We start from the raw sequence: 12,999 nt of genomic DNA on the forward strand, positions 1-12,999 counted from the left end.
GAGTTTAACAGTATTGATTTGTCACGTGATTAGATTTAATGCAGGAGCCAGGTCAATACTTGAATGCGTCAACACATACAACACCATTGACCTCAGGTGTGTAAAAACAGAGGAGAACACACTGAGCGAAAGCAGTGTGTATTGTAAGTATAATACACCACATTATGCACTTTACATTCTCACAATGTGTTTTCTTTTCAGTTAACCCCCTTAGGATATTTCCTCTCACCTGCACAAGTCAGAGAAGTGTGAGATGCTGCTGAGAGATTTAATGGGTTCATCACATTTTTCCCTGCACCTACATGACACCTCAGCGGCAGATTTTTTTACACTGCATATTAAAGTCAGGACTCTTCGGGAAGACAGACAGTAGTACTGGTTGTGTAGGGATGTAAGCTCTTGTAATAACGTTAACATTGCTTGTCCCTCTCTCTTTTTTACCAATTACCAGGCTACAGTGTCCAATACTCTCCCCTGGACTCCAGAGACCTCCACCATTGATTTACTAATGAGAAACATGGAGAGAATAGGTGATGCACGACACTGATTGGAGAAGGTGGGTAACTTGTTAGGTAGTCTGCCTCTAGTCTCTGAGGACCTCTAACCTTCAGGATATAATTGGAGAAAACATTTCCTTGTGTACCACAGCGTAACACATCAACACACACGATGAAACAATGACCACAAAAACATGACTTTTGGTTGTTTTGTTTTTTTTTTTTATAAAATGATATGATCATTTTTATAACACTTTTTGACATCAACATACCTCTTCATTAAACACAATATTAGAAGCCATAAAATCACATTTATCTGTTTAAATGTTTAAACTTCAGGCACAAAGCCGTTAGAGCATCTTTTGGTCATCTTAAACATTCTTAAATATTCATATATTTTTAACATCCTTGCAGATTTCCATACAGCAAATGAAGAAAAGTGTTCAAAGAGCAAATAAAGTCAGGTGGAAGAGCCATCTATTAATTCATGTGGTCCACTCAAACGCGACAATATCAAAGTGTCCATGAAAGTACTTTTGGTGACAAATGAGAACAACCAAGAAAACACCAAGAGATCACAAAACCTGGTTGTTCATATACAGTACTGCATTCCTCGCTGTCAAAATGCAACAACATGTCCTGCATCATGAGCACTAAAGCTGGATTCTCCAGACACTAGTAATTTGTTAAAACACACACCTTAGTGTTGATCATCACATGACTCCAAAACAATTACAGTTAGATACAGCAAGCCAAGTGTCACATTACAAAACAGGATGTGATGGGGTGGCGGCTGGTACACAGAATTTATTGCAGTGCACACCGAACATCAATAAACAATGTCTTCTGAGCAGTCGCCCCTCGAAAAAACTTTTTTGATTTGTCTCACACCACGGCCAGAACCTGATCATGAAAAGTTTGTTTTTATTATTCATTATGGCAGAAGACACTTAATCTAAGAACAAAGCAGGAGGCTGAATGAGGACTATCGGTGACTGTGAGGCGGCTGCATCTGAGAACATTGATCTGAGCAAAATTCATGCAACAAACACACACTAAAACTCTACGGTTCAACTTCACTCACGCTATTTTTGTCTTATAGTGTATTATAGGCCTCGCTCAAGAAGAAGAAGACCTTTTTTGCAAGCAGACATCTCCCTGAAAAGGTTACTGTCCATGAAAAATATGGCCTTTTATAGTAATGTTAAACACAGATCAACGACCCAAAATCCACAAGTCTCACAGAAACAGTATACAGGTATATACAGTACATAAAACACATTTGAGAAACAGAATAAGAGTCTTGTTTTTAGAATACTTATAGTTTCAGTGCAATTGGAGTGGTATTTCAGAGAAAGACCCTATATGATGGTCAACTGCAGTGTCATCTGGCTCATGTTGTTCAAGTAGATTGATGAGGTTTGGATGCCTAAGAAGAAGTACAACATAGGCCTGCAGTTTTCTTTGCAACCTCTATTGGTATAGTGAAGCTCTACAGTGATGAGAAACATGAGAATCTAATGAGGATTGTTCTGCATTGCAATTAACTATTTCTTTACATTGGCTTTTTGAAACTAGAAGTAACCATTTTACTTGAATACACGGAATGGATTTAAATATCTAATATAATGCTTATTTGTGCAATCTGCGATGGAGAGTCTGTTTTTCTGCAAGCAGACTCACCACAGCTGTCTGGTTTTTAAGAGTAGCCGCGCTCTGAGTACATCTTCCCCGCCGGCTCCTGCACGTACTCCTCCGTCTTGTCCCAGTCCTGCACCCAGCCTCCATTGAGCTGCGCTGTGGCCCCGTAGCTCTTGGCTGGGCCGCCCATGGCGCCGTAACCCTGCGTGATGTCGCCCGTCTCCTCAGCCAACTCATCCTCGTCGATGAAGCCGCACTTCTCCTCGCTGGTCTCCTCGGGGTCAGCCCACGGCTGTTTCTCCCCAGAGGCGAAGATCCCGTAGAACACCACCCCACCATAATGCACAAGGGAGGCGATGAGGAAGACGTACTGCCACTCTTCCCGGGTCTATGGACAGAAAAGAGATGCAGCCAGGATGAGTCACTTCTTAAAGGCCCTCATTAGTGATCACATCAGTCAGCTTCTCACTCAGAGCAGTGGGGTCCTACACGACCTCCACATGAACTCCTGTATTTCTGTTTTTGTCTTTGCTCTGCTTTGATATTAGCAGAGATGGGTGATGAGAGGATTTAGAAACGTTGCCAGGCCACTGTCAATCAAATCTGATCAAACCACACCCACACAGTCTTGATGAAGCAGACTAGACTTTAGGATTAATATTAATACCTGACAATTTTTTCAGGGGCTTTAAAGGTTATCTTCTCTGCACCACTCTCTTCTAACAGTGACACCGCCATATGAATAGAAATGACTCACCTTGTTCTTTGTCATTGCTCCCACTATTAGAGGGCAGACCATCCCAGACAGGGTACCCACACCGTTGGAAATGCCCATGAGGATGCTGGCATAGCGAGGAGCGATGTCTAAATGGTTGACATTGAATCCTGGAGCAAAAAGAGTGAGTATTCTTACTGTGGTGTTTTGTTTGAATCGAGACAGGGTAGAATGTAAATAAGAATACATTCTGTTTTAGCACTCACCTGATATTGCAAAACCACTAAAACCCACCGCCAGGACTAAGAAAGAGATGGCCACCCCCTTGCTGTGAGAATAACCAACCACTAATAAGAGAGTGGCCTCCATACCAAACCCTGAAAACAACAGGACAAGGAGTTAACTGATGACAAAGATTTCTGTAATATCACGGTAACAAAGACCTGGTTGTTAAAGCCTCACCTCCACAGTTCATGATTTTCCGGACCGTAGTGGTGGACATGATGTTGTGGGTCCGCAGGTAGTCCGCTAACTGGCCTCCTAAGGGCACGATGATGGTCATGACCAAGTGAGGCAGAGCCGACAGGATCCCAACCTGAGGAACCATCAAAGGCTTGTCACGACGAGTGATCTCTCAGTCTCAGAACAAATCTTTTGTCTGTGTTTGTGCCTCTGACTCCAGCTGCTGTAATCACAGCGCGCCTACAGGCTCATCCTGAAGCTGAATTACAGCTGCCAAACCAGCTTGATTCATGCTTTACACTTTCACAGCAGGGCAAAGATTATTCAATTTTCAAGAGTAGCTGGATTCTGTCATCATGGTGAGACATTCACTCATGAGGGCGGACAGAGCGCAACACAAAACATCAAACACTGTAGAGCAGGAATAAGATAATTCCACTTAGATAAATTGTGACAAGGCACACAGATTTTTTTTCTTAGCTTTAAAAAATGCTTTAAAAAATGAGGTAATGGTTTATTTATTTTTTTAATACGTCAACATAATTCAATTCATCTGACTGAAACAGATGTTTCTGTGTCAAAACAAACCATTTAACAGATTTACTTTTTATTGACACCAACTCTTGTTTAACGGCTTAAACACTCTTGAGCCCTGAGTCACTTCACCAGATGCATTGATACTGAGGAGCTTGTCACCAGCTGTGCACACAACACTCACACTCTTACTACGTTTTGCTCTTAATAATAAACTAGAACAACAATGGATTTGTGGAGATAATGTAGAGCATAACGTAAAACCCAATAATCAACCCTTTCACCTAGAAATTCCATCTGTATACAACTAAAGAGGTGGTTTGACTGGATGAAAGGCAAAGCACACAACTCTTACAGTCAGTGTAAATAAACACATTGTGTCTGAGGTCTGTTAAACCAGACCATGATCTTTCCCTAACCTGTGCTTTGAGTGCCAAACCATAATCATAAAAACGTTTACTGATGCTGTAGTGACTTTAAGTGGATATTTTACTGCAGGATATCTTAGTGATATTTTACTGATCTGTATCCATGTATTTTTGACATTACATTAAAAGAAGACCGAATCCAGTCACAGTCACATTTCCCTCATATTTGCTGTTGCAGTTTAGATGCATATAAATGGAATTTCAAAGAGACTACCAGGAGTCTGTTGCACTGGTGCATGCTGGGAAGTTAACCTCCACTCCTACTTGAGGGTGCTACAATATAAGCTCATATAAGTTGTTAGTTTTAGGTTTAATCCATTAAGAATTTTAATATTTGTCCTAAATCACCTATGTAATGTTATCCAAGTAAGAAATAACACTAAAATTAACATCTTAGACCACAAAATAAATACTTTTGCAATCACAATGAATGAATTTCATTTTTCAAAATGCTAGTATCTCCTCTTATACCATTTAAAATTTCACTGAGCATCATTAGGGATTTATTTACCTTGCTGATTTCAAAGCCAAACACCTCCTCAAAGTATGCAGGCTGGCTGATGAGGAGCAGATAAAAAGTCCAGCTCCTGCAGAAGTTGGCCACAATGATTGCATAGACAGGCATGGAGGAGAAAAACTTCCTCCAGGGGGTCTTGAATTTCTGTTAAAACAAACAGACGTCAGCTGGATGCACAGTAACGGACGCAGTGTTACAAATCAAGGGACACAGATTGACAACTCACCTCCATTGCGCCCATCAGCTGGGCACTTTCACCAATGCTCTCCTCGATGTAACGCCGCTCCTCGTCTGTGATGGTCGGGTGCTCTGCTGGGCTCTCGTAGGACACCAAGATCCAGAACATGTACCAAACAATCCCAAAGGATCCTGAACAGATCGTGACAGTTAGGATGTCAAGAATCAAACACAGGTCAGTCAAACAAACTTATGGTGTGCAGCCAAATGTTGCTCAGACCCACAAAACTTTAAATTATAGTGTATGTCCCAGAGTCTGTCTGATGTCTGAGGAAATGTGCACAAAAGACATAAAGGATGTTTGGTAAAGCCAATCATGAAGTCTTGGGTTTGAATATTTCACTCCTTATAAACATCATAAAGAGCTGAAGAGCTGGAACAAGTTGATACAGAATACAATGTAGATGATACTGTTAGACAGAGTGGAAGTTTTCCGACCTTAAAGATACTTTAGGGAAATTAAAAGGAGAAACTCTGTAACTTTTGCTGAACAGCAGCCCACAAGTGACAATTATGGGATAATGTTCAAATGCAGTGTGACAGACCATGAGAGGCTGAGTGTGATTCATTACTTATGAGCCCAACTTTTCATCTGTAAGAAAGACACTGTGTTATGTCTTTTTTTAAAAGTTGCAAGGTCTCTCTTAAAGGTTTTTAAATTACATCCATGAAGGCAACACTCACCGTACACATAGAAGACAGAGGACCATCCTGTGTACTGCACCAGGATCCCGGCCAGAGGCATGGCTATCACTGCACCAGCATAGGATCCTGAACAAGACAAAAATATTATGACTGAGCAGAATCTGATCCTGGCTGCTGATTCAGTGTGTGTATGTAGGCCCAGTGTTTGCACATTTACACACGTTAAAGGAGAAATATTTTGTAATTCTAAACCTTCATTTCAGTGTATGAAGTAACATGATGTCAATATTGACACTAAAGAGCCAATCTTTCATTTTCACAGGAACATTACGACGGTATGTGTGCAGATTTTGTACCACAGAAGGAGATGGTTGCCAGACGACTTCTCTCCAACGGTGGAGCCCATTTACTCCAGATCCCATGGCAAGCCGGGTAAGTCACTCCCTGCACGGTGACAAATGACAGACAGTCACACTATGATCTCATCAGCTGATCTCAACAAAACTTAAAGATTATTTTCAACCAACTCAACTCAACATATTTTTTCTCAGATTCACGGCTGATAATTGTCCCACAATCGCACAAGTTATTTGATTTTGTAAATCCATCAATAAAACTCACATCTATTCTCCCTCTTTCAATCAACACAGTTGACATAATGTGAAGATATTCTGCCTGATTGATGTAGTCTGTCCTTATTTGCCAAAGACAAACAAGACAAATTGCCGTTAATAACAAACAAACCGATATGCATTGTAGCTGACCTTTTCTAATAGAGACTAATGGATTAGGTGTGACTCAGTGCAAATTCAAGCTGACTACCCACTTCATGCAGGAAAAAACGGAATTGTTCCCATTAAATCTTCATTACACACTAAGTGGCATACAATCAACTATTGATAGACACAAATTGCTGGGGCTTGCAGTGGGAGACACCCTGAAATGCTAATGTTTAATTTGCAGTAATAAGTCGACGGCTGCTGAGCACAGGCGACTCGCTCTCTCGCTCCCTCTCTGTCTCGATGGTCATGAGCTGCTATTGAAAAGACAGTACGCGGCTAAACAGAATAACAAAAGAGGATGACCTTCATTCTGATAATAGCATCTCTCTCTGAAATCGTGTTCTTTCTCTTGAGCTGTGGGAGCCGCCTGTATCAAGTGGTTTTTATCCCCTTTGTTCTGTGTGTTTCTATGTGAACATGAGGCTGCTTGGGCCAGGTAAACCAATACACAAAATCCCTGCTATTCAGGGTTTTGTGTTGTTTGCTGTTTGTGCACTAATCTGGCAGTTGTGTGCCAGTATAATGAATGGAGTTTCTTCATAATGGGCTCCATTTTCCAGTGCAAATTCAGAACAGGGAGCCCGGGGAGAGTTCAGCATGAGCAGAGGATTTGCTGTAAAACGTGGTTAAATATTGAATGTCAGGACAATTTCATCAGGGGTCGAGTTCAGCTCTCGGCTTGATAATGAGGCATCATTTTTGAGTCTTTTAAAGGTCGAGATCTGACGTTCAAACTGTGCATCAGTACCTCCACCAGGCCTTGTAATATCCTCACAAAGATGACACATCCGTAGTGCACCCGGGCGGCCGAGGGAATGAACATGTTCAGGGTGGATGTCAGCACGATGGCAGCCCCAAAAACTCTGGATAAACAGTGTGTTGGGATTATTTGTCAGAATATTATTGAAACAAGATCAACATCTTATTCAGGAAGAAGAATAGAAGCAGTATTGACCAATTTCAAGCAGTTGAAAAAGATTTAAACATTAATTTGCTGTAAAATAGTCTACAGAATGCTATGTTGTAGAATCATTTACCACATATTGGAGTAATAAACATGGATAGGGAAGATAAATCAGTGCTAATTGGATGCTACACACACATACAACAGGCAGTTATTCGGTTTCCAGGGGAGTGAGGACAGGAGGTGTTTGCAGCAGAAGGCGTCAGTGGGCTCAGCTGACTTGGCATGATGAAGCTCTTCATCTTGCATCTTATTTAGGCTCCATTTCCCTCATGAAAAATCCCTTTAACAATCTTATAATGTTAATGTACAAGGACTTATACTGTGACCTTATCCCACTCTGTCTCTTCTTGTAGTCTCACTATCATACATTCTTTCCTAAAAGGGACTTTTGTTGTAATCATTTCTTTTTCTTCTACAGTTTTTTACAGACTCATTGTTCTCTTTGCTCTATTTCTTTTAGTCTAATTGTAGCTGACTAATCAGTTGTTAGTGACTTAATGTGCTATAGATGCGGTGTGGCTATTGAAATCACACTACAGTCATTACTCAGAACCGCATTTCACACCGGGCTGTGGGCTGGTGTGGTTGCCATGCCTCTGAACATAAAGGATTAGACATGGTCGTCCCGCGGGAGCTCATTAACATGAGGAGGCACGCCTGGCGGGCATCAGCCAAATCCCCAGTTTATCTGCTGTAAGGTCAGACTCCTTTCTTCAAGCCCGACATCCATATGACTGACGAGCACGAATATTACACCCAAATTTTATAATGATATTACACCCAAACGTCTACAACGGGGAAACTCATATTTAGGGACCGTTTTTTTCCTCCTCCCTCACTAATTGTTTGTAGATTATTTCGAAAAATAATCGAGTGATTTTTACCTGTTTGCAGCCAGTCTTGAGGAGATATACCCTCCTGGAATCTGAGTAATTATGTAGCCCCAGAAGAAAGATCCGTGAATCATTCCCACAGTCTCTGGGTCCCAGTTGAATTTCGCTTTCTTTCAGACACAGTAAAATGAAGACACATTTTAATTCCATTTTCCTGCGCTAAAAAATAGAAAATAGGTGTAAAATATTAATATGCATAGGCCAAAAGCCTTTTTATATTGTCAGTGGACAACTACCTTTAATTTGATGCTTTAATACTTTGCAGTTGTACTTATATAAGATAACTGATCAACTAATAAAAGCAAAAAAAAAAAAAAAAAAAAAGCAGATTTTCAGGAAAAATTATGAGTAAAAACAAAACTATTTGCTCCTTCTTACATGTCCACCACCGGAAATACAATTAAAAAGTACATATACGCTCAGCCGGGGGGGTCCAGGTGGGTTTAACCACTAAAACTCTATTGGCTCTGGCCCACATCACCTATCAAACATGAGGGGTGGTGGTTGGTGGTGGGGGTGGGGGGTATCCTATAACAGGCGGGGCGGAGTTTACATGCACCTCTTTGATGATGATCTTGCCGTTCTGATGGATCGTGCTGTTATTGACCATGCTGACGATGGCCACACCCAAGTTACACCGGATACCGAAGGAGATGCAGAAGCCGAGCCCGCTCAGCATGGCGATGATGTATCTGCGCGGGAGCCCGAAGCATGTGCAGTCACACAGGGGCGCCTTCCGCTCCTGGTCCTCCCTGGGTCTCCCATCCTCCGTCAGCTCGATCGCCTCACCTGTTTGCTGCCGCTTTTCAAGCTTCCTGCGCGACAAGCCGATTATATATATGCGCTTTTTTAGGTTCACATAGTGGAGTGGGATTTATTGAAAAATAATTACACATGCAGGCAGGTTTAGGTGCTTTTAAAGGAAGAAACCGAAACTACCATTGGAAAATATAATAATCTGTGATTTCCTTGATTTTCTGCAAAAACAGCAGAGATGAATCTCCTCTGTGTGCTTTATATTTATTCACATATATCCCTCACGCTGTTCTGCTACATAGAAAATTATCTCCCATCTTCACATTGTGCTCTTTCAACCACAGGCCTTAACAATGTCCACATTTTTGCTCTTTTAATGTGGCACAGGCCTTTTAAAGCCTGCACCGTTTCAGCTGAAGTCAAAAACTGTGCTTTTATTTTTTCACCCTCTGCTGAAATTCTTCTCCACGTCTCCATAAAAGAAAAGGCTGCTCGGCAAACGAAAAGAAAATGACCTTCATACCGCATTGCAGCAACATCAGCATCATCGTTGTTTAGAGTTACATTTTTTGCTGCTTTTTAATTTTTGATTCGCTCTCCTGATCGAGGCGTCGGTATTTTTATTTGCTCACACTCGTAATTCGTTCACAGAAATTTCAGGTTTCATTGATTTTTTTTTCTTTTTAATCAAACAGTGAAATGTGAAGGCCTCATCCGGTAAAACATCAGGGCCTGCTACAGCTTAAATGAAACCAACAGATGTTTTTTTTTTTCTCTCTGTCACAGCTTTGAGTCACGTTTCTGTGCTGCAGCTTGGAATCAAGTTCAACAACTAAAAGACATTTCAGCACCAAAAAAAAATGGAACAAAAAAGACGCGTGCCTGCAGAAACGATCATCTAAAACGTGTGATTTGAAAGTGCTTCGTATTTTCATTTTTCCCGGTTTAGCACTCAACCAATTTATTTGCAGAATTAAAACAATTCAGTTTTATAGATCTGAAAACCTGCTTCTCTGCACCCAGCTTCCTCTGCTCTGGGGTTAAAATGTGTTTGCTTGTGCAGTCAGTTCTCAGATTTCACTCAGGTTCCTGTGCCAATATAAAGAATATAGGGAGTCAATTGATATGAAGTCCATCGATCTAGAATTAATACAGATGGATACATAAGGTAATAGATATCCTCCGACCTTGTGTCACGACTCGTTCTGTTTCATTAATTATTAAAAAACACCCACAGCTGCTGGTGGAGGGGGATCATCCTCCAGGGAAATATCTGATCCTTAAATATTCGGGCCACACGACTCTCTTGCTTTCAGCATCCTGCCCCGTGATTCATCTCATAAAGACAAAGATTTCCCTCTTGATTTCATTTCTTTAAAATTCAGAAATAAGCGCATTTAAACGCAGTGCACGTTTCGGCCTATGTGTGAGCTTCACATCTGGATGTTTTCTGTGATTAGTTTCTCGCACCAGATTTAAATCAGTGATTAAAATACATGCAGAAATGTTCATTTCTCCTCCTTACCTGTACAGATTCCCGAGGGCCTTTCCTGCGATTTGTTTTAGTCCCTCTTTAGAGGTAGGGAGAGCTTTCTCCTGGCCAGGCTCCATATCCAAATTATCTTTTAAAAAATCTATAATACTATAACAAATGGAAGTGCGGCATTAATGAGCATATTGTTAAGATATTAATCCAAATAACGCGCCTCTGTCTTCAAAACAGAAAACGTCTCGATGTCCTGAAAAGGTGAGCCAGAAAATGGAGAAAGAGGAGAAACACGTTCAGTCTGAAAGGGCTGGTTTCACAGTCACAAAACAGCAGTCAAATAAGTCCGCTTTTGCCTTGCGCAATGTTAATCCATGCAGAGCCATCTTAAGATCCAGCCAGCGATAAGAAAACAGACAAAGTGAAAGTAAAAAGTGAAGGATTTTGGTGAAATTCTGCAGGAAATCGAGGTTGGAATTGTGGCGGGGGGAAATAAAAAGCTTCAGCCGGTGCAGAGGTTTTAGCGGAGCTCCGGTCTAATCTGAGGTGAGGATCTCCAGCGAGGCAGCGCGGCGGAGCAGCAGCTTCAGCACCACGGACAGCGCACAGCTCATCTACTTGTCAGCAGCTCCGTGCAGCGCCCCTCCTTCCTCCGCTCCCACCGCTCCTCTCCTCTAATTCAATTACCGCTTTAAAAATTTGTTAACGGCGACAATTGTCCACTGCATAACCCCTGTCCTTCACTTTTATCTGACTGAGCTGAAAGTGATTTTAGGATGAGCTCCGGCCACTTATAAATCACTTGCTGTAGCGAGCACAAAGCAGTGAACCCCCTCCTTTTACACCCTCCCTTCACATCCGGTTATTTTTCGGGTTTAGTTTGCGTTTACACTGTGCGTTAAAACGTCAAGGACAAAATTTCAGAAACAGTGAATCAGATGTTTTAAGGAATAGAATAAAGGTGGGATGTTCACACATGTGGAAAGTGTAAAGTACAGTACGCAGTCAACCACGCAGAGGCAGTGTTGTGTAAGTTACGGAGATGAAATGAGATAAAGGAGACTGGAAACCATTGTTATATACAGTGTATTTATCTGACACCAATCAGAGAAAACTGGTGATTAAACAATGGACATACAAAGCTTTTCTACACAGTGTCATGATACACTGGAATTAGACAAATAACATCATTCATTTACATTTCCACAGGTGCAGGTAGTGCGCACACAGGTGTAACAGTGGAAATCCTCTGCCTTTTCCTCACCGTCATCCGGGTCCTCTTGGAGATCAGAGAGGCCACCTGCATGCCTGGGCAGTGGGAAAACACGACCGCAAAAGAGCCGTGGAACTCCTCTCTGAACTGGCGGCCTATGAAGCAGCTGAACAGAGGGTTGACGCAGGTGATGAGGCTGCAGAAGCACATCTCCAGGGCAAAGGCCACGTCCGGGGCCCGCCACGAGGCGGGGTCGTCCGGGTAGACCGCCCGCATCGCGATGGCGGCGTTGCGGCTCATGTGGTAAGGTAGGTAAAACAGGGCGAAGAGAACCAGCGCCGCGCTCAGCACCCGCCGCAGCCGCCGCTGCTTGTTGTGCGGGTCGGGCCGGCGGCGCAACTCCCTGACGCTGCGCAGGCCGCAGTAGCAGATGGAGAGCAGCGGGAAGAGAAAGCCGATGATGGAGAGGAGGAGGGAGTAGGGGAGGGTCTCCCTGGTCTCACTGAAGAGTATGTACAGGGTACAGACGGTGCGGTTGCTCCCGGGGCAAGTCTGGATTAGACTCAAGGTGGCAACAGGTATGCTGAGGACCATAGAGGCCACCCAGACCGCCACGCACAGCAGGCAGGTCTTCCTCCGGCCCAGCAGCACCAGAGAGCGCAGCGGGTGCACGATGGCCAGGTACCGATCCACGCTGATGCAGGCGACGAAAAAGATGCTGAGGTAGAAGTAGTTGTGGTAGAGCGTCCTGACAGCCGTGCAGAGCGGCAGCCCAAGCCGCCAGTACAACCGGTTCAGGTGGTAGTGGATGAGGAAAGGCAGGGCCAGCAGCCACGAGGTGTCAGCCAGGGTCAGGTTGAAGAGGAACACCGTGCTGCGGGTCCAGCGCCGCAGGCGTTGGAAGAAAACCCAGAGGGAGAGCAGGTTGAGGGGAAGCCCGAAGATCAGCACCACCAGGAAGAAGGAGGGCATCACGTAGAGTTGGACCACCGGTAAAACACGACGCGTGTCCAGGTCACAGAAGGCTTCCTCTGGAGGCTGAATGGGCACAGATGTTCAGCTTAGAGCTTTGACACGCAGTGACATTTAAAGACAGTTTGTATCCTGTCTGATGCTACAAAATAAGTGTTTTCTTCATTTAAAGCCTCATTTGATTGTAAACTGACTGACAGGGCTTTGGTACACAAGATATAAAAATTAGTGACACATATTTACCCCCAAAGAAG

General features: G+C 43.0%; 2 protein-coding genes across 2 annotated transcripts; both read right to left on the bottom strand.

Annotated features, from left to right (window-relative positions):
* Positions 1–705: 705 nt before the first annotated feature.
* On the bottom strand, positions 706–11,383 carry slc17a6a (solute carrier family 17 member 6a). Its single transcript, XM_018666406.2, has 12 exons — positions 10,600–11,383; positions 8,878–9,133; positions 8,310–8,428; positions 7,207–7,321; positions 6,033–6,120; positions 5,716–5,802; positions 5,021–5,163; positions 4,789–4,938; positions 3,316–3,448; positions 3,120–3,230; positions 2,896–3,023; positions 706–2,526 (listed from the first exon to the last, which is right to left on the bottom strand). Exons 1-12 carry the CDS (start codon positions 10,683–10,685, stop codon positions 2,197–2,199), a joined length of 1,746 nt encoding a protein of 581 aa, XP_018521922.1. The 5' UTR covers positions 10,686–11,383; the 3' UTR covers positions 706–2,196.
* Positions 11,384–11,650: 267 nt separating this feature from the next.
* On the bottom strand, positions 11,651–12,826 carry LOC108876717 (succinate receptor 1; the record flags this gene model as incomplete). The annotated part of the gene is made up of 1 exon (XM_018666407.2): positions 11,651–12,826. A coding segment is annotated over one exon (1,071 nt), but the record flags the coding sequence as incomplete, so codon positions are not given.
* Positions 12,827–12,999: the final 173 nt, after the last annotated feature.

This window comes from Lates calcarifer, linkage group LG10 (assembly GCF_001640805.2).
Source record: "Lates calcarifer isolate ASB-BC8 linkage group LG10, TLL_Latcal_v3, whole genome shotgun sequence".
In the NCBI taxonomy this organism is placed as follows: domain Eukaryota; kingdom Metazoa; phylum Chordata; class Actinopteri; family Centropomidae; genus Lates; species Lates calcarifer.